This window comes from Vicugna pacos, chromosome 11, assembly GCF_048564905.1.
Source record: "Vicugna pacos chromosome 11, VicPac4, whole genome shotgun sequence".
In the NCBI taxonomy this organism is placed as follows: domain Eukaryota; kingdom Metazoa; phylum Chordata; class Mammalia; order Artiodactyla; family Camelidae; genus Vicugna; species Vicugna pacos.
Genome location: NC_132997.1, coordinates 45,821,590 through 45,843,456, shown reverse-complemented (window position 1 = coordinate 45,843,456; position 21,867 = coordinate 45,821,590). Strand labels below are relative to the sequence as shown.

The window sequence follows — 21,867 nt, the reverse complement described above, 5'->3', positions numbered from 1 at the left end:
ATCCCAGGTGGTTCAGGGAGGTTAGTCATCTCCAGGGAGGACACCGGGGCAAAGGTGGGGGTGGGTGACGTGACTGTTTAAGTTTTCTTCTTTTTTAACCAAAGAATATAAATTATTGTAGTGGGTATGCTAAGAAGGAAGATGCACGAATGTCTTCCGCGCTGCTCCCCCACCGAGGTGTGGCTGTCTCAGCCCCAGATCGCTGGACATTGCTAACACAACCCAGAAGAGTGCAGATGGCGCATTCTGACTGAGATGCCCTGGAGATGGAAATGCCATGCCCTGACCCTCCCCACACAGATCCGCATGCAGACACACAAGAAAAACCACCTGTCTGAGGCTCTCAGAAGGGAGCGGTCCCAGGACCCAGGCCGGCGGCACCCTCCCTCCCCCGGCTGCCTCATTTCCTCTGAGATAAATCATGCAGAGGGCTGGGGAGTCCACAAATCCCTCAAGCAAACATGCAAGTCAAACAGCACCATTTACCCGGCAAGGGCCTCTTCAAGTGAACAAGGCGTGGGAGGAATCAGGCAACAAAACCAGCCTTGTCCAGCGAGCTCAACCTTTGCCCTCAGGGCCTGCGGGGAGGAAACCTGTGGCTGCCCCCGTGTCCCCTGGCTTCCTCGGCTGCTGGCTGACCCAAGACCCGGGCTTTTCACAGTCTGGCACCTACCCTGGACCTGGTGAAGGTGCAAAGGCCCCGGCCAGGGAGAGCAGGTGGCCTGGCAGCTCAGAAATGCATCCTTCACTCCTACCCGGGCAGCGGGCCTCCTCTCACTAAGGGGCACCGGGCCAGCCCAGCAGAACTGGGGAAACTCACTGACCACTACAATCAACCATCCCCCAAGAGCCAGAGCTGCAGGAAAACAGAGAAGAGGAGTGGGATGGGAGCGTAGGGGAGAAAACCTTCCCAGGTCACTTGTGGGAGAACGGGGGAGGGGGAGGGGTCATCTCCGTCTGGATGTTTGTACAAGCTGTTCGGGTCCTGGAGAAAGTCAGAGCGTGGGAGGCAATAAAACGCCATGCTTTAAGAGGGCAGAGGTTTGGGGGGTTGTTTGTTTGTTTGTTTTATGATAAAGTAATAACTGGAGTCTTATTTTGAGATATAATTCACATACCATGTAATAACCCTTTAAAGTGCACAATTCAGTGGGTTTTGGTACATGCACAAAGTTGTGTAGCAACTACCATTATCTAATTCCAGAACATTACATCACTCCAAAAAGAAACCCGCACCCAGTAGCAGTCGTCCTCCACCCGCCCATCCTCCGGCCCCTGGTAACCACCGATCTGTTTTGTGTGTCTAAGGATTTCCCTGTTCTGGGCATTTCGTCTTAGTGGAATCATATAATACGTGGTCTTTTCGGACTGGCTTCTTTACTTCAGCGTGACGTTGTCAAGGTTCCTCCACACCGCAGCAGGTATTAGCACGTCATTCCTTTTTATGCTGATTAACATTCCACTGTCAGGAACACACCTCATTTGATACATCCATTCATCAATTAACAGACATTGGGGTTGTTTTCCCACTACTGCAAACATCACAAATTTTTGTGTGGACCTGTTTTCAGTTCTCTTGGGTTTACACCTAGAAGTGGATCTGCTGGATCACCTGGTACTACGTTTAACCATTTGAGGAACTGCCAGACTCTTTCCAAAGTGACTGCACCATTTTCCTTTCCCACCAGCGGTGTATGAGGGCTATGATGACGCCACATCCACGAGCAGGGTGGATCTTAATTCAGACTTGGTAGGACCAGAATAAAAACAATCATGACAGCAAGCATTCAATGAGTGTCTCCTGCAAGTGGGCATGAGGTACCCGTGTTTAATGAGTAATCTCCTTTACCTCCCAGGTGACCCTAGGAGACTCATTCTGCTACCCTGGGAAAGCCCTGCTCTGCTACTTTCTAGCAAAGTCAAGGGACTTCCCTTAGACTAAGTTGGAGCCACAAACACATTTCAAATTGTGCATCTCTCAAAAAACAAAATCCAGAGTAAACCCCAAGGCAAAAGGTGAACTAAGGCAAGTTTAGACCTGGGTAGAAAAGACATCAGTGAACAAATGAGCAAGGAAACAAAGAAAGATGAAGGTATAGACAGGAAAGGGCCAGCTGCCCTCAGACAGGGTCAGCCAGCACTCACGGTCCCGCAGAGAGAAGTGGGCACAACCCCTCAGCAGGGGCGGTCCTCCCTCCAAGCAGCCTGATGCACAGCAGCTGCTCATCCTTATCTGCTTCCCACCCCCGATTTCTCCAAGAGTTTTCTTTTGAGGTAACAATGATTTGCCTCTCAACTACTGAAAGCCTGCAGCCCTGACTGCTCCAGGAAGCAGGAAGCAGGACCTGCAGGAGCAAGGGTGTCTACAGGGCAATCCACCGCTCTCAACACAAACTAACCCTGCAGGTCGAGCACTTTCTCCTTGGTGTCTCACTTCAACCCTGAAGCAAGGCTCCCAGAGAGCCGCCCACCCCCAGTGCTGGAACACTCAAGGGCCAAGGAGAGAAAAGGGGGAGAGTGCTGAGCAGCTGGACTCCTGCTGCCCTGGCCTGCACTTACTTCCTCTTCCAGGAACCTTCCTGCCACCACGGCTGAGCAAGGCCTGCCCACTCCCACCGCCAGACCTGCCCCCACCCACCCAAATCCCCTGATCAAAGGGCTCACGGAAAAGACACAGGTATCTCCAAGTACATCCAGCCCAGGGGCCCATGCACTGAGCCTGGACTGTGTATTCCACACAAGGCTTCAACAAATATCAGAGAAAGAAAATAAACCACAGAAACAAGTTTTTCAATAATGGGAAAATACTGAAAACCGCCCAAGGGTCAGTCAATAGGACACTGGTTAAATTAATTACGCTGCTTCTATCTAACTCAATACTCAGCAGCCGTTAAAAACAGGGAAGCATAATCTGTACTGAAACAGAAAGATGCACATGATATTCAGCAGAAAAACAAGGTTAGCAACAAAAGGAATGGTGCAATTCCATGTTGCCAAATAAATTAACAAGATATAAAGGGTTCTATGTGTACAGACAAAAATACCAAACTTTCCACCGGTGGTATACTCATGGTTAGTTATTTCTGTGGAGAGAGACTACAGGAAGAATTATTTTTTAAATGTCTGCATTGATTCTTTTATTATGTTTAAAAATGCACATTAATTCTGCAATTTAAAAAGTAGTATAGAAACATAAAGAAAGTGCTGTCCTTTTTCCTTTCTGAACTACTTAATCTTACAGCCTATTCGGTGAGGCAGAGCAGGACAAGAGGCTGCGGAGGGGGACGAGCCCCCCCCAGAGTGGGCATCAGAGCCTGCACAGGATGAGGGGCCCTGTGGAGGCAAGGCCTGGGGGAGGGGGCGGGGGTCACAAAGGGTGAGAAGGGGGCGGCGTGGGGAAGGCAGGCAGGTACACATAGGGGGACTTAGCGAGCACACAGATTAAGAGTAATCAGAACTAGGTTTCTCACTGCTGGAAAAGGGAGTTGCAAGATGGAAAGGGAGAAAACAAGAATGAACCCTGTTCTACTGTGGTACTGGACTGGAACTGGAAATGTTAGCGTGAACTTCGGTTTCCAACATACACATTACATATTAAAGGTACAGATATACTGGGGGGAGACACACATGGAAATAGATGTGAGAGAGTGTGTGTGTGTGGCTCAGATATTCCCTACTCTGTCCACTGAGAGGGCCTGGGAGCCGTGATACCCCAGGAGCAGAGTACACCCAGCATTCAGATCTTGCTTCTAAATACCATTGTCCATTAAAAGGAATGAGGACTCTTAAGAGAAATGTATGATTTCCAGGGCTAGAGCAGGGAAATTATAAAATGAGCTCCCCCTGGAACACCTTCTTGCACCAGAGCAAGGAAGTTCTCAGTAAGGGAGGGCATGTCAAGAAGACAGAGGAACAAGCTTGAAGGGCCTCCCACTGCCCATAATGGTGTACAAACCCACTGAGTAAAACGGGAAACCATACATAAATATATACATATGAGTGTGTATATACATACATGTATATATGAGTACATATATATATGGGGGTATGTAAAGGAAAAAAAGGTATTACTACAGTGGAGAAGCCTGGAGACACCACCTCAGTCAAATGATCAAAGTAAACCTCATTAGTTCTAAGTCATATTAAACCAAGTCTCAATCAATAGGATGCAACAAGGAAAAGGCAGCATCACTTCTGTGACAATCCTTCTGAAGATGCAAAAACTTATCCAACCATGAAGTTTAGACAAATCCAGGCTGAGGGACAATCTACAAAATAACTAGCCTGTAATCTTCCAAAGCATCAAAGTCATGCAGGTCACAGCCTGAGGAATTGTCCCAGATTGAAGGAGACCCAAGAGATGGCAACTACATGCAGTGCTTTGTTCTGAACAGGGTCCTTTTCCCATCAAAGACACTACTGAGACAACCAGCAAAACTCGACCGGGTCTGATAATCAGATTCGGCAGTACGTATCAATGTGAATTCCTGGTGTGTCACACTGTTCTACGTGAAAATATCCTTGTTTCCAAGAAGTACACATTTGCATGTTCTGGGTGGGGTGGGGGGGTGACAGAACATTAGGTTGCAACTTACTCTTAAAATACAGGAAAAAAATTCTTTGCACTGTACTTAAAACTCTTCTGTAAGTTTGTAACAGTTTCACAATTTTAAAATGGTAATTATAAATAAAAACAAAGCAATGAAGATAACCACATGCTAAATTATCAGGTGAGCTCAGATTGTTACATAGCAGCTTTGGGTCAATCAAGCCCCAACAGCCCTGCTTTAACTGGAAACCACAAATGCTTCTGATGGGGATGATGGGGTTCTGACTATGCCCTGGTGCTAGGAGGACATCCTGTCTCTCCCTGCACTGCTTCCCAACCCCAAACATCCAACCATCTATGGACACAGAGCATCAGCAGTCCCTCCACGTCCCTGGGCAGCCTGGGCGGTTCCAGACCAGAAGCACAAGAGGAGAGGAACTGGCCACCACCACTCACAGCAAGCCAGCGTTCTGTCTGGCCTGCTCCTCACAACTCTGTCAATGTCAAACGGGAGCTGAGCACACAGAAGACACTAACCTGGCACACAGAAAGCAGCAAGAGCAACAGGCCACACACTCCCCCCGCAAAATAATGATGGTAGCTCCTCCATCTTGTATTCGCACAGGGCTTCAACACGTCCAAGCTTCTCTCCATCTGTAATCTCACACAATCCATACGAAGGGAAGAAGCTACAGACCCCCAAGCTCCCAGACTAAGTCGAATTCCTGTTATACATGCACATACCACCACACAGCGCCTCCTCTTTGGCAGTCCTTGCAACATTCGTAACAATACAGAGTGTGAGTGATTATGTGATTAACATTTGTATCCACCACTAGACTGCAGAGTCCAGGAGAATTAGGGTTGAGTGCTTGCTCACGACTATCCCAGTGCTTCACGTGAAGCAGACACTAGACATGCTTGCAAAGTAATCACATGGATGTGTGGATGGGTGGGTGGATAGATCAGTAGATGGTGGATAAATGGTGGATGGACAGATGAGTGTGGCATAGATAAGTGGGTAGAGAGGAGGTAGATGAATGGATGGATGGTGGATGAGGAGTGTGAGTGGACAGATGCACAGATGACGGTGGGGGGTGGGTAGATGAGTGGGTGGGGGGTTGATGGGTGGATGGGTGAGTGTGGGCAGATAAGTGGGTATACAAATGGATGGTGGGTAGACAGGTGGTGGGTGAATGACTAGGTGGGTGAGTAGATAGGTGCATGGGTGGGTGGTGAGTGGATGGCTGGGTGGGTGGATGAGACGGTGGGTGGGTGGATGACTGACCCTGGTCTGCCCTCAGCTGCCCAGCCCAGTCCTACCTGCTGCTGCTGGGCCCGGAGGTCACCAATCTCCTTCTGGTCCTCCTCGTGGAGCCGCTTCATGTCCTCCCACGACTGCTGCAGCAGGTTACGTTCCCGCAGCAGTTGTCCATTCTCCCGCCTCAGCGTGTCCACGTCATCCTTCAGCTGGGTCTGGTCACTCAGCAGCCGGCTGTGGAGTGTGCTGAAATCCCACACGCAGTGAGCCCCTGCCAGCCTCCAACTCCCACTGGGTCCCAACACCCCCAACACACCAGACAGGAGCTGAGTGCCGCCAGGTCAGCTGCACTCAGAGGCAGCCTAAAGCCTGTAACCGCCAGATGCCAGGAAGACCCAAACCATTTTTAAAAACCTGACACCAAAAAGGCACATTTGTGAAGGCCAAGGAAGGGTCTGGTACAGGCCTGCCCCTCCAAGTACTGAGGCCTGGGCAAACGCCAGCAGGTGGACCAGCAAGTGCGCTCAGAGGGGCACCAGAAGACCAAGGGGAAGCATGCCCCATCTGCCTCTCCTGTGGCCGGAGCAGCAGGAGAGCCTGGGATGGGGACCCGGAAGCCCAGCGATCTGCCTGGCCTCCTGTCTCGTGTGTCTAACCACTTTCCCACCAACCACGCTTCTGCAGCTGGCCACGGATGGTGTGGAAAACTGAGGCCTGAAGCCACAAACCCACTTCCTGAAGGCCCGCTGCTTGCTATGTGGCAAAGCCAAGCTGAAACCACAACCCCAGGCTCCAAGTCCAGAAATAAAGCCCAGCAAGCAGCAGCTGCTCCGCGGACACCAGGAGCCCCGCTGGGTGGGCCCCACTCACTGGTAGAAGTCGGTCTCCTTGGCCACCTCCTCGCACCTCTTCAGGGCACTGGTGTGCTGGCTCTGAAGGCTCTGCAGGTCCGACATGGCCCGCACGCACTGGATCTTCAGCCTCTCGTAGTCCGGATTCAGCCTGTGGTGGGGCCTGGCCCGCAACAAGCAGCCCAGTGAACACAGGTGCCGGGATCACGACAACAAGAACATCTCCCACCCCAGGAAGCCAGCTCCTGGGCCACCCCAGCCCAGTGGCACCCAACATTAGGCTCCTCCACACCGCCGCCACCACCACCACCACCGCCACCTGGAGCTGGCTCAGCCCAGGTGTCCTCGACTGCTGACCTCCCTGCATGGGCCTGGGCAGCTGCGAAGGTGCTCCTGTTCCCTGGGAGCCTCCAGGAGGCCATGCAACAGGCCGGCACACACAGTGGGTCCAGCCCCCCAGACCCTGTGATGAAGCTCCCCCTCTCCCTAGCAATCAGTGATTCTCAACCTCAGGTACATAACAAAATGCCAACACACACACCGGTTACATCGCATCCCTGAGGGTAGCACCCAGACCTCAGAATTTTTTTAATTCCCCAGGAGATTCCAATGTACAGCCAAGATGGAGAAAAGTGGCCATGAGCAGGGGCTCTAAAAGTTGGATTCCCGAACCTGTAGCACCGTGACCACCAGGGAACTTGCTAGAAACGCAAAATTCTCAGGCCAGCCCCAGACCTCCTAAATCTCACACTCAGGAGGCAGAAAGGGATAACCAGCAATCTGTGTTTTAACAAGCCCTGCGCGTGGCCCTGGTGTGAGCCTGAGTTTGGGACCCCTGCTCCAGAACAAGCAACAGCAACCTTCTTCTGTAAAGGGCCAGACAGAGTCTGCCTTGGCAACATGAAAGCAGCGGGGGACAGCGTGCACTCACACTGTGTTCACTGGCCCTGCCCCTGTGTCGTCTGAGAGACACAGCCTCAGAAAAGCAACCTCAACGAGCAGGCTTCGCAGCCCCAACATCATCCCAGAAAAACCCTCCTCAGGATAAGGCACATCCCCCTTAAGATAATCCTTAAGAAAAGAGGTTAAACCCACACCCCGCCCCTCAGGACTCCTACGGCATCTCCCAGGAGGATAAGCCATTCTGCATCCCTCCTCCCCCATGAAGCCCTCGTGGGTCATGAAGCTGGGTCAGGACTCCCCTCTGCCCCATCCCACGGACCAGCCCTTCCCTGGTATCTACCTCTCAATCCCAACAAAAGCAGCAAAGATTTTCTTCAGAGGGAAGGATATAGCTCAAGCACTAGAGCACATGCTTAGCATGTACAACCCCCAGTACCTCCTCTAAAAATAAAGAAAGAAATAAACCTAATTACCCCCCCAAAAAATAAATAAAATTAAAAAAAAAAAAGATTTTCTTCGAAACAACAAAAAAAGCCGGTTGGGATCAACCCTTTCTAAAATACATATGTGGCAGGAAACAACACGCTTATAAACCACATAAAGATTCACTCAACAATGAGGCAGGTGGGGTACCCAGGAGACAGCAGTACCCGTGTACACAGACGACCAGTCAAAGGCTCAGCAATGGGGTGACTAACTCTCCTAGGGCAGGGGCTGCACACAGCACACACAGGGGATAGAGAGAGAAGAGTACTGTCTTGGGGCTGAAAGGCAGAGGCCTGGGAGGGAGCTAGTGACAGCCCGAGGCCATCCAACCAACCAGTGAGGACGCACCAAAGTGGGACCAGATATCTCCAGCTGCTGCCAAAGCCACCCACCAAATGATCATTTCAAGGCCAACAGAAAGGCAGTGAGCCTGGCCCGGGCTCTTCTCACACACATACATGTACGCAAGAACACACCACTGTCAGGAGCCAAGTGTAGATGGACACACCCACCCACACTCCTCACTTCCCGGGTTGTGTGATACAGGCCACAGACTCCAATTTTGATCTGGAGGAAGCAAGTGTAACAAGCCTGTGTCCCCCTCCGGCCTCCAGGCCAGGGGTGCTGGGGGAGAACCCATGCATGGGCAATGCAGCGTGGGCCCTGGAAGCTAAGGGGATGCCTCAGGGCAAAGGATGTGATGGCATCAGGGTGGTGACCCCATTCATGGGGCCGGCAGGGGAGGGGCACGATCACCACCTCTTGTCGAAGGTGGTCCCATGGGTGGCGAAGGCCAGGCGCTTCCGCAGCTCATTCCTCTCCCGGGTCATCAGCCGCAGCTGAATGGAGAGGTTCTCCACCTTCTCATTTACTTGCCGCTCAGGCAGGAGGGGCGGTGGGGATGGCGCCTTCCCGGTGGTGCCTGCAGGAGGAAGGTGACAAAGAGAACTCATGTTTACCCAGCCCCCACCAGTGCCAGGCACTGTCCTGAGCTCTCAGAGCTCTCAGCTTGTGTTCACTCCTCACAATCACCCTTAAAGTGGGTCCTGTTACATCCCCCTTCCCCACGTGACACCACCAAGTCCGAGAGGAAGACGTGCAGCTGGGACAGGAGCCCAGGCAGTCTGACCCTGGCTGAGGAGCCTGAGGCCCCCTTCCCTCTCCCCAGCCCAGCTTTGGCACTTCCAGGCTGGAACTATTTTGACCCTAATCTTTGCATTCCCTGCCTGCTCTAATACCAGCTGTCACCCACCCCTGGGCACAGAGAAGCCAACCTGAGCCCTGGGCAGGGGGGAAGACAGCCTGAGGAGGAAGGCACAGTTGCAACCCAGAGAAGCCTGCAGAGGACCAAGGCAGCTGGTTCAAAGCTGGGCCCAAGGGCTGAGTCCCATGTTCCCCGAGCAGGTCTGGACACTCTGCACCACTCCGTCTTCCAAGCTGCCCAACTGCCTGAAGGACCTGCCCAGTCAGTTCAGGTGTGCAGCTTGGGGGAGGTGGCAGAGAGAGCCACTCAGAGCCAAGGTAAGAGCGATGTGGTGCAGTTAAATCCCAGGGCCTCTGGCAGCCCAACCCACTCCAGACCCTCACCACTTGTTCCCAGTACAAGACATGTCCTGAAGGGAACCCCGTGCCTTATGCTGTTACTAAGGAACACCGGCCACCACCAGCACCTCTGACAAGAACCCAATCTATTTCTAGGAAGAATGTACCTCACTTAAAGTTCCCAGAAAAAGAGACAAATCCGTGGTGCTTTTATATTTAACTCGTCCATATGTTCACCTGAAAGCTCTAACCCTCAGAGATCCTTAGTGGCATCAGAATAACTCACAGCAGTCATTCCATTTTCTGGATGTGATCTAGAGGCTGACTCAACCCAGGGACACGGTATTTGTCCCCCAGTAGCCCTGGAATGTGCATAGGGCAAGACACGTATCTTCTGACTCTGTCATTCTGACCGCCAGCCCCCAGCTGACCTTCGTTGGTTGACTGTGCAAACCAAGTGTCCTCCAAAACAGGCACTCAGGTGTGGCCTTGCATCTTCAGGAAGACCAGGGAGGATGGAGGGTTCAACATGTGGGTGCAACCTAGACCATGGTCTGAGGCAGAAGACAAGCTCTCTCAGCTCAGCATTATCCAATGTTGGCACCCCAACCACTGAATCTAGTACCCCTTGAAATGCATGTTACTTTAAAACCACCACCACAACAGCCAGGATTCCTGCAGTCAGGCCAGACCATTCTCTAAGGTGGGAGCCAGAGCCAGCAATTCCCACAAGCATCTCCCTTCCTCCATGGGTTCTACTCCACAGCCTGAGAAGCCTGCCCTCACCTTTCCCCAGAGACCTTGGATCCTCACCCCTGTCCCCAGAGTTTTGGAAAACAGGCTGGTTACGGCTCTGTGCGGGCTGTGTAACGTCTTCCTCTCTGGTAAGTGAGATGCTTTTACAAGCTCTAGTTCTACAAATGCCATCTAATTTGCACTAACTTACCTGGCTCTGACATGTGGGGCTTCCTCTGGACACATGCCTGATATGCCCCCTCTGTGAGGCCTACAACTAACTCAGCCTCTAACCAAGACAGCGGGAAGATTCAAGAAGCAGCCAAAGAAGGATGTCAGTGTTCAAAGTCACAACTAACCTATACGACCAACACAGATGCCCCAGGCACTAATTTAATCTTCCCAAGACAGTAGGAATAGTAGCATCTCCATTTTACAGGTGAGAAGACTGAGGCCCAGCAAGGTGAGGGAATTGACTCAAACTTGCACAAATATCAAGATGGGAGCCCAGGCACCTGGATTCGGAGCACATGCTCTTTGCTGCTGTGCCTCCCGGCCTCTGGAAGACAACCGTGAGTAGCACTTACTCCATGCCTGACAGTTTCTAAGATGCTTTTCATACATTATCTCATTCCATCCTCTTAAGGAAGATACTGCTGTTATTCCCACTTTACAGATCAGGAAACAAAATCTTACCAAGGTTAAATAATGGGTCCAGGTCACCAGGCCAGTGAATGACAGTGCTGGCATACAGAGTGCCCTCTGCCTGACCCCAGTGCCCAAGGCCTCAACGTAAAAGTTCCCAAATGTTCTGAACTTAGGACCTTTTTACACTCTTAAAAATAACTGAGGACTCCAAAGAGCTTTTGTTCCTATGGGTTGTATCTGGTAGATATGACCAGAAATTAAAACTAAAGCAGTATTTTTAAACATTTACTAATTTTAAAATAACCAAACCTATTACATAGTCACATAAGATTTTTTGTGAAAAGTTAAGTATCCTTTCCATTACAAAACAAAAAAAAAAAGCAGTGATAAAAAAGGCATTGCATTATCTGTGTAATGCTGTTTGGTGTCTGGCTTAACAGACAGCTAGTGTCTCACATCTGTGCAGCATCACACACCCTGGGTGGAACCTTCAGAAGACTGCACTCTGCAGTGGAGTTTGTGTGAGGACGGAGTGCAAAAGGCAAACGACCCCTTAGCAGCATCTGAGAACAGTTCTGACCTCACCAGCCCCCTGAAAGGACCTCAGGGACACCAGACTGTGCTCTGAGAACGGCTGAGCTATGCTACAGTCAAGTTCAGTAAGTGTCAGAGAAACATCAGGTCTCGATTTCAGAACTGAAAAGCACCACCAGGCCCAGCAACCTGCCTCCAGGGAGATGAATTTTCACCCCATCTTACAAATGAGGCAACAGAAAGACGGTGCCCTTGACTTTTGCACAGGCTGAGAGAGAAGCAGCAGGACAGAAGTAGGGGTCATCAGACCTGTCACCACACACAGACACCGTCTCCTGTCTGTTTCCAGCAGGATGAGGCCACTGGCTCTGCAGCTGGAAGGACCTGGGGCAGTGGATCACACAGACAACGACGTGAATGCTGTCTTTTACTGAGCACAGCCTAGGTGCCAGGTTCTGTGCTAAATGCACCCAGTCCTCACTTCACTGATCCCCGCTGTACCCTCCCAGGAACATGCTATGATCACCACGTGAGCAACTGGCATCCAGCAAGACTGCACAGCTAGGAAACCAGCGGACACACACATAAACTCGGCCCCAACTGCAGACCCAGGGCCCTGTCCACTAGCTGGCACGGCCTCCCGACAGCAGTGGCCTCCTGTCCCTTCCCCTGTCCCAAAGGCTCGAGCACACATGAAACACACAAAAGGTAAGGCCACACAGGCCTGCGAAGCCATCCAATGGCAGGACGACTTAGGGAAACTGTTGTCTGGATGCCCCCGGCCTTTCACAATAAGGAAGGCAGAGGGCGGAGGAAGGCCACAAGGGACCTCAAGAAAAATCCCACGATGTGCTAAGCCAGGAAGTCCCAAAATAACAGCAAATATTTTAGAAAACCCTCTCCATCTCCATTCAATTAAAAATAAAGTTTTTCTCTTTACTTGCATCTCAGGGTTGAAAGACTTTTTTTGAAAATGATGCAGTCCCTCCAAGCAAATGGTTGCCAGCATCCCCCAAACAGCCACCAAGACTACTTGAACTCCCGCATAGTGAGGGAGCGCCTTACTTCACAGCCAAGCCCATCTAATCGCTCCCTGGGAAACTACTCTGTGTAGTGAGTTCAAATCTGTATGCATTTTCCCCACTGACCCTAGAGCTACCCCCAAGGGCCACAAGGTACAGCTACAGTTCCTCTTCTACACAACAGACCTACAGGTATTTGAAGACAACTGCCAAGTCCCTTGATTACTACCAGAATAGCGAAAATTAAAAAGTGACACCACCAAATGCTGGCAGGGATGCAGAGAAACTGGAATTCTCAAACACTGCTGGTGGCAATGTGAAAGTGTATAGCCACTTCAGAGAACACTTTGATGGTCTTTTACAAAGTTAAACATGCATGTACCATACCATCCATAATCCCACTTCTAGGTATTTACACGAGAGAAAGGAAAATTTATGTTCACAGAAAAACTAGGACACAACTGTTTAGAGTAGTTGGTAAAGGGATAAATGACAGCGTTATGCTCATGCAATGAACTACTTCTCAGCAATAAAAAGAACCAAGTATCCACACAAACTACTGGTAAACACAAGGGGAACGGGGGTGGAGAATGCCCTATGCTGAGTGGAAGAAGCCAGACTCAGAAGGCCACACACCATACGATCCCATTTACATGACATTCGGGAAAAGGCAGAACCACCAGGGCAGAGGAGAGACTGGTGGTTGCCAGGGGCTGGGGGTGGAGGGAAGGAAGGCTGAGTACAAAGACACAGAACGGAATTTTTCAGGGTGAAAGAACTGTTCTGTATCTTAATTGGGATGATGGTTAAATGACCAATGGGTTTGTCAAAACTCATAAAACTACACTAAAAAAGATAAATTTCCCTGTATGTAAGTCATACCTCAATGAACATGACTTAAAATAAAAAAAAAAAAACTTTTGAAGTTTAAAAAAACAACACACACAGAAACAAAAACAAACCATGGTGCCCCTAAACTGAAGTTATCGTCCCAGGAGTGGTACGACCAGTGAAGAGGTGTGGACTCTCACATCCCCCTCCACCAGTCACTGCCTTTATAGCAAACATTTTCAAAAGCAAGCTAAATTAAAACTAACGTCAAGTGAGACGTCCTCAGATGCCACAAACTCTCCTATTTTGGGGCACTGGTTCTTCCAGATTCAAATGCAAAACTGTCCACTCTCCCCCAACTTCACCCCTTCCTCTCTCCAAATCTGGAACCCATTGAGAACGCAGATTTTCTTTTTCCTTTTGGTGTCCAGAATGGGATTCAGGGGGCAAGGGATTTGGATAAGACTAAAATGGCCCCAAAAGGAGTGCTGGAAGATGCCAAGAGAGCCGGCAGAGGCCTTGGATTTTGGACAAAGAGCTGTCACTCCCTGGGCCTTCATATGAGAGGGAGCGCAGGAGCAGGCCCCTTCACCATCACGAGCCCTGGCTCCTCCTCCCTGTCGCTCTGGCTGCTGCAGCCTCCTCCGTGGTGCAGACCACCGAGGCTCAGCCAGCAGCCTGGCAGCTGGGTATTCTTCTTGGCCATAAGCCCCTCCATCCTTAGCTCCTTGTCACTGCGCTCCAGCTGACCCTGAAAAGCCACCCCCTCAGTCTTCTTTACAACTAGACAGACTGCAACTCTCCTTCAGAGCCCTGTGGGCCCATGGTACCAGAAGCCAAGGAGAAAACGGGCATTGGCCAAAAGTGGTCAGGTAGAGTGAGGATGCCCAGGTAAACTTCCTGGCCTCCGCCAGGCCCTGGCTGTCAGGAGAACAAAGCAGCAGAAGATGGTCACCAGAGGCCACAGTGAGCAAAACCAAGCCATCCTTGCCTCCAGCCCAGGTGAGCTGAGCCACTGGGGAAGACACAGTCCCACATCCGAACCAGGGCTTCCAAGAGCACCTCAGCTTCACGGGAGAACGTGTTAGAAATGCACATCTAGGCCCCATGCAGACCTACCAAATCAGAAATCTGATTTCTGATAAAGTTTGAGAAACTCTGGTCTGGACCAAAGCTGCACTTGCTGGTCAGAGTGGCTTTATTCTCACTTGTTTTATTGGCTGCCCAGCAGCCACTGCATTTAAAGGCATCACCCACTGATAAAATGCAAGGAGGGCCCCTTCTCCTAATTATGGAAGCCCAGGGCGATGCCCCTCGTGGTCAGTAAGGGACTGCAGCTGGGCTCCTCCCAGCACGCACAGTGGAAGGGGGTTAGAGTCCAGCACAGCAGCTGCAGCCTCGTCCAGCTCCCAGCTTTCCTCCCAGACCAACTACTTGCTCTCAGATCCCTGACTGAGGGTCAGCTTTGCAGAAACGCAAACCAAGACAGGCGGCAACGGCCTGTTGCTTCCAGACTGCTCCTGCGTCTGCAGCACCATTCCTGGAAGGCCCCACTCAAGGACCACCTCCTCCCTGACGCTTACTCTGACAGCCCTCATCCACAATAGCTGCTCCTTACCCTGAGCTCTGTTTCCTTGTTTTACACAAAGCAAAATGGCCAGTTGCTTACCTCTCTGGTGCTATGGTCTGAATGCTGGTATACCCCCAAATCCTAATCCCTCAGGTATGGTATTAGAAGGTAGGGCCTTGGAGGTGATCAGGTCATGAGGGTGGAGCCCACACAAATGGGATTAGTAGCCTTATAAAAGGGACCCCTGAGAGCTCTTCCTCCTTCTGCCATGTAGGGTTACAATGGGAAGGTGCTGTCTATGAACCAAGAAGTGGGCCACTCTAGACACTGACTTGGCCTTGATCTTGGACTTCCTGGCCCCCAGAACTATGAGGAATAAACGTGTGTTGTTTCTGAGCTGCTCAGTCCGTGGTATCCTCTGACCGCAGCCTAGAGAGACTAAGACACCTGGCTAGCCTGCAAGGCCTGGAGCCAGGCCTCCCTGTGATCCCCAAGAGCGCTGAGCACAGGCTCCCAGAGGATGAGGTGCTCTCGTCCATCTGACAACCTGCAAGAAAACAGGCCCTGGATCCAAAAGAACCAGAGGAGGAAGGGTCAGAGGGCACAGCATCAGGGTGCAGTCTGCCTCCATGCTGACTCACCCCACTTTCCTCTGTCCACCAGAAGCTGAACTTTCAAGGAATCTTCATTGGGAAAGGAAGGAAGTCCTCCAGCTCTTTCTCTGGCCAACAAGCCAGGAGATCTAATGAAAAATCTCTCCTATTACTTCAATTTGCATGAAATTTAAGGCTTGTTTTTATAAATGCTACCCAAGAATGCCTCCTCTTCTTAAAAACTCCCCAGTTATCCAAGATGAGAAATAAAAGGCACCTGAGAAATCAGGTCAGGATGAATGAGGAAGGAAAAAAACATCAACTGCCTGAAACGAGTGTGCATCCTCTGGGCAGATCCATGGGGCCTACCTACAGGCATGTTACTTAGTAACAGACCACACACGGTGGGGGGAAGCCTCGAAGAAGCCACAGGTGCTTAGCTGATAAAAATTGCCTGGAAAGACATAGCAACCTTCAAGGCTGTTGGTGGTGTTAGCAGCATCAGGCTGGAGAGTTGGAATAGGAAGACCGCCTGAGGACCTAATGCCAGCCAGGAGGCAGTGGGAGGCAGGGGGAAGAGGTGCCCCAGTCCCTATTGCAGAGTATATGCTATACCCAAGGCTCCACCTACCAATTCTTTCTTGCGCTGAATGAATATATAACTTGCTGTTCTTTCCCCAAATGTTCTTGGTTAGGGAGATACAAGCGGGAAAGTGGAGGCCATATTTTTATATGGAGGCCTTGTGTTTCCTTAGGTTCATGGAGAAAGACCTTAACAAACAAAAACAGCCAGTCTCCATCTGATTCACCAGCCCCTCGGCCAGGGCTGTGGTGCGCCTGAGATGGCCAGGAAAGGAAGTGCTCTGCCCATCATTAGGTGAGGCTGAGCCAGGAGGAATTCCTCCAGGAGGCGCTGCAGTAGGTCGTGGCTGACCTTCCATTCATTCCACTCCAAGGGATTGGTCCAAGCCAGCCACAGACATTCCAGTGCCCTTGCCAGGGACTGGGTTAGGCCAGCTCATCTCCAACCAGGAGGGCTGTTAATGTGCATGCTGGGCCCCACTCTCAGAGCATCTGATGCTGCAGGTATGGTGAAACCCAGGAACCTGCATTTCTAACAAATGCCTGGATGCTGCTGGTCCAAGGACCACATTGCATGAGCCATGATTTGTGCAGAAACAAGTGACTCAGTTATGGTGATAAGGGACTGTGCAAAGGGCCTCCTGGGTGAGGTTTCCTTGTTCATAAGGAGACACTAGAGGAGACGACACCCTTCATCCTCTGGACCATTTGTGACGACAGAGATGTTCCTTTTATCTGCTGTTTAATACAGTAGCCACTACCCATAGGTGCTATAAATACTTGAAACGTGGCTAGTGTGACTGTTGAAACTAATGATTTATATTTTATTTCATGTTAATTCATTTGAATTTAAATAGCCACCTATGGCTAGCAGCTCCCATAATGAACAATGCAGCCCTGCACACCGTCAGGTGTGATGTGATGGCTGAACCCTGCCAAGAGCCTGAGGGGTGACACCCCCCCAGAGACCTGCAGAGCCACATCTCAGGTCCTGGGCACTTCCTAACATGTGAGACCACACAGTTCTTTGTTGTCTAAGGCAGTATGAGTATGTATTTCCTACAGCTGCCGACAAAGGCCTTCTGGCCAATACAGCCACAGGGACATTCTAGTCAGCCTACAGAAAAGTGGGGCTACTCACCTCAAGGTCAATGTCAACTAAATGCAGAAAAGCAACAGAAGGAAAGCTTGGCTACCAGTAAACCGGAGAAGTTTTGACCTGACAGGATGTGACCAGGTCTTTGAGCATCCATGATCTGGGCACAGACAGCGAAACAGCAGAGCACTGCTCTCTGCCTGCCTGCCTGCCAACAAGTACCTGGGGCCACTACTAACCCCTCCACCCCAAGGGCGGAGTGGTGAGTCACTGACATGATACTTCTTCCAAAGTATACAAAGACCCAGCTGCACAGAATATATCTTCCTCCTCATGCCTGAATCTCCACCATTACCAAGACTTGCTGTGGTTTCAGCAACACCTCTCTCTGGAATCTCCTTTTAAAATGCAAATGCTCCTAGGAGAGGGAACACTGTAAGCCTCGAAGTGCCAAAGTGAATGAGTTTGTCAGGTATCAGTTAGGTCACTGTACCTGGTTCCCAAGGGGGAACAAGGAGCCAGAAAAGGGTGAGGCGAGAGAGGGCACTCGAAGCCGAATGGCTTCAGTTTGACAAAGTCGCACCTTACTGCTCCACTCACCCCGACTGCCCCACCCCACGTGCTTCCTGAAAGCCAGCCTGAGTCCAAAATTCCAACAATCCCATCATTCAATCAATGTGTCTCACGGACCTAAAGCAGGCAGGACAAAGGAAATTGTCAGCTGTGGTCCCAGCAGAGTCCTCCCTGAACCCTAGACAGGAGGATGAAGGGGCCTGTGACAGCCCGCAAGCAGATGCTGGTGTCCTAATCCCCAGTAAATGTGAATGCGACCCTATTTGGGAACATGGTCTTTACAGATGATCAAGATGAGGTCATATTGGAGTAGGGCAGGCCCCTGAACCAACATGAATGGTGTCCTGTTTAAAAACGGAAAACTGGAGACACACACAGAGAACACCATGTGAGGTAAAGGCAGAGACCAGGGTGATACATCTAAAGCCAAGGAACATCAAAGATGCCAGCACGGCACCTGAAGGAAGGAGAGGGGCCTGGAAAAGACCCCTTCCTGGTACCTTCAGGGGGGCGCATGGTTGTACCCACACCTTGATCTCAGACTTCTGCCCTCCACAACTGTGACGGGAAACATGTCAATTGTGTGAGCCACTCAGTTCATGGTGCTGTGTTAGGGCAGCCCTAGAAAGCAAATACAGTCCCCATCCTGGTACCCCGCTCATCACTCTGACCTCACTGACTGTACTTACTCGTCAACTGTCTCCCGCACGGACCCTAAGATCCGCAAGCACAGGGACCACGTGGGCCTATGCACCACTATGCCACAAGCCCACTTCGGGCACCCTGAAGGTGTCCTGCAAGTGCGAGTCCAATCAGCATATGAGAGGCCTGCCCCTGGCCAGCTCTGGAATCTCAGGGATGAGACTCCTCCTCTCTGAGTGCCAATTTCCCCACCTGTCCATATAGGGGAAAATACAAAAACTGGACCAAATGATCTCTGTGAGCCTTTCCGATTCAGAAACTCCAGGACTCACCACTGAAGGTGAATCCATCGATCAAGGTCAGATCAGGACCCAGAGCCACACTGGAGCGTCAAATAGAGGGCATGTGACACAGGGAATGGGTCACAGAGGTGTGGGAAGGCTGGGAGACTATGACAACCTTCCTCCGGGACGTCTTCAGTGCAGTGACAGCAGGGCCAGCCTCCCTCTATGGGCTTCTGGAACCCACGTCCAGAGACACACATCCAATTCAGCATGGACTGGTGACTCCTGCCCTCAAGGCAACACATTCCCAGTGGGCTATTCCTGCTTACAAAAGACAGTTCCAAAAGGGCCCAGTCCCCTGGAGAGTGGTCACTGAGTACTACAAGGCCTGGGAGTCAGTGCCAGAGACAACAGGCTCACTGCGAAAGTGAAGAAATGGAGACACAGGTGCTTCCCCAGCATGTCCCTCCCTTCTAACATCAGAGCCAGTATTCTGCCCTCCTCTGTTAAGAGGATGTGCTGATGAAGAAAATGTAACGGAACCAACAGAAGATGAACCACCTGACAGGTGAAGGCCAACTTCCCATCCCATGAACCCAGTGCTGCCTCAGCTCACACCCAGACCACCAAACACCCAGTGCCCTCCAGGAGGAGGGGTGCCCAGGAAGGTGGTACTCACCCACGCTGCTGAGGGAGCTGCTGCTCTCCGAGTCTGAAGGCATGATGGACAAGACGCTGTAGGTGGAGCCTGAGGACAGAAAGAGAAGCCATTTGTTACTGACCCCAAAGAGGTCTCTCGTCTCTACCCTCAACTACTGTCAGACCATGACTTCAGTCAGCACCTGGCTGAGAACCAGTACCCTGCACCGGGGACCAGACGTCGGAACCATGGGGCCGGGCAGTGGAGGGGCAGTCTTAGGTTGTAACTGTACTAAAGCCCAGTCCTTAATAACTTAGTCAGTGACTGCCCCCTAAAGTCACTCAAATTCATGAGCAATCGCACTACCCACAAAGCCAGGGAGTAATGTGCTTTTGCTATCGTTGCTGATGCCTGCTGTTAGCTCTTGGTGGTAGACACATGACCACCGTTGTTCGTTTGAATTCAAGTATCTTCAAAGCCAGGATGGTTGGTGCCTGCCTGGCATAAGGAAAAACCTCTGGGTCAGGGAACCCAGTTTTGAGCACGGCTCTCACCCATGTGCGGGTAACAGAGCAAGCAGCCTGTTTTCTGTATCTGTTTCCCAGTCTGTAAAACGAAGGGGTTCAACCAGTTGGCTTAGAAGGTCCTTCCCCATGTCCCATTTCAGGAATGACATTTCCATGATTAATGCAAACAAAGGTGAGCTTTGCTTATCAAGACTAGAAACAACACAAAGGTAAGAGGGCGGGTGAAGGACTCAGAGGCTGAATGGGAGTCGAGAAAAGCACATGCAGAGACGGTGGCTCAAACAAAACAAGACAATAGGAAGAATGCAGTCTTTTGTTCTGGGAACCCAAAGAACTATACAATGAAGGGGTGTGTGTACTGGGCAGAACCAGTGAGCCAGAGATGAGATTTTTGCAATAAAGCCTTTGAATAAGCCTTAGGGCTTTGGCCTCAAAAAGCCGAGAAAGAATGAGATTTGGGCTCCAGAACCAGAAACGGGGAGTCAAGTTTAAGGGGTTCTCTCCAAACTCAACTCTTTACTAGCCACCCTACACCTGCACACACTCAGAATGGAAAGAAAAAGAATGAAGAGATGGGGGGTAAGGGCGGGGTTGGGGGGAAGCTCATGGACGCAGGGAGGGAGGAGACCACCAGGGGCACCGGGAAGACCCTGAAGGGAAGGGGAAGACTTGTGGGGAGTAGACGAAGACCACACATGGAAGGCAGAGAAATGGACAGCCCTGGTATAACAAACAGCATGCAGGTGAGCTAGTAGGTGTGCCCACCAGAAGAAGAGATGGAAGGAGAGAGGAAGAAAAGAGAAAACAAGCAAAAAGGAACTCTGGTAACGGCACGAAGTGGGACAGTGGCCAGGAATGGCCAGTAGCCTCATTATCGCGTTGTCTGACAACGTCTTAAGAACCCCTGGGTGTTTAGTGTGGATCGAAGAGGATGGCTCCAGGAGCGGGCAGGACTGTCCAAAGGGATTCAACTTGTTCAACCGGCTCTGGCAGCAGCTCTCAAACAGCTGGCAGATGTTGGACAAAGTTGCAGGTCAGGATGGCCTAAGGTCTGAGAGGGCCTAGGTCGTGCGGGCTCCCACAACCCATACGCTCACTCCGTGCACAGCCGGCAGGGATGTCATAGGCAGGGTCTGTACACTGTTTGAAGGCAGATGGAACCAGAAACCCCATGCAGTCCTGAAAGTGCTTGATCCCACTAAGTAAGTAAGCAATGTTCAGTCAGATACCTCCTGTATTTCAAGCTCAACCCACACTATTAACTTTGCTGCCCATTCAACATCTCTGCATTTTTGTTTCAACAAAACAATGAGCATCACAAACTTCTCAGAGTATCTCTTTTCCCAAATCATGAACATTAAGCGTTGCGTAAAGATCCATATAAAGTCAGGTGCAATTCTGCCAATCCACTGGTATCTTCAAAAAAAAAAAAAAAGAATGCAGCACAATACCTATTTTCTAAACTCAATCGTCATTTTCTTAATTTTTTTTGTTATGGGGTGGGGAGCAAATAAGGTTAACTGGTTGGTGTGTTAGTGGACTGTTTTTACAGACACCTACTCAGAAGAACAGGCACAAATACTCTCTCCCACTCAGGCCTCTGAGCTCAGCCAGCCCTGCCAGCAACACAGTGGCCAGCACCCTGGTGGATGCTCCCTGCAGAAACGCCTTGTCTCTTCCTCATTATTGGCATCAGCAGTGCCCCATCTTCCAGTAAGCCACCCCTCTCTTCAAATAGTCTCTCTCCTCCCCCATGGCAAGTCTCCACTGTTAATTAAACTTGGCAGACACCCTTTTCTCTCTCCGCCCATCTCCCCGCTGGCCAATCAACACGCTGTTCCTCTTCCCTGTCCCTATGTCCTGACTGGGCTCTGGGGCCTGACCTGGGGGCGGCACAACATCTTTATCTGCATCTCTGGGCATCACTCCCCCGAGTCAGTTGGCAGGGCTCCTGGGAGCTGGTGGCAGGGCTGCCAGGGAGTGATTAAAATTGGATAA

At 50.9% G+C, this 21,867-nt stretch overlaps 1 protein-coding gene across 2 annotated transcripts in view; it reads right to left on the bottom strand.

Moving 5' to 3' along the window:
- DLG5 (discs large MAGUK scaffold protein 5) overlaps positions 1-21,867 on the bottom strand; it is a 111,358-nt gene that overhangs the window by 50,073 nt on the left and 39,418 nt on the right. For both annotated transcript variants that reach the window (XM_006211609.2, XM_072971238.1), the window contains exons 2-5: positions 19,382-19,450; positions 8,810-8,972; positions 6,681-6,824; positions 5,873-6,056 (exon numbers count right to left, since the gene is read on the bottom strand). In XM_006211609.2, coding sequence (XP_006211671.2) covers positions 5,873-6,056; positions 6,681-6,824; positions 8,810-8,972; positions 19,382-19,450 — 560 coding nt within the window. The remainder of the gene's footprint in view (positions 1-5,872; positions 6,057-6,680; positions 6,825-8,809; positions 8,973-19,381; positions 19,451-21,867) is intronic.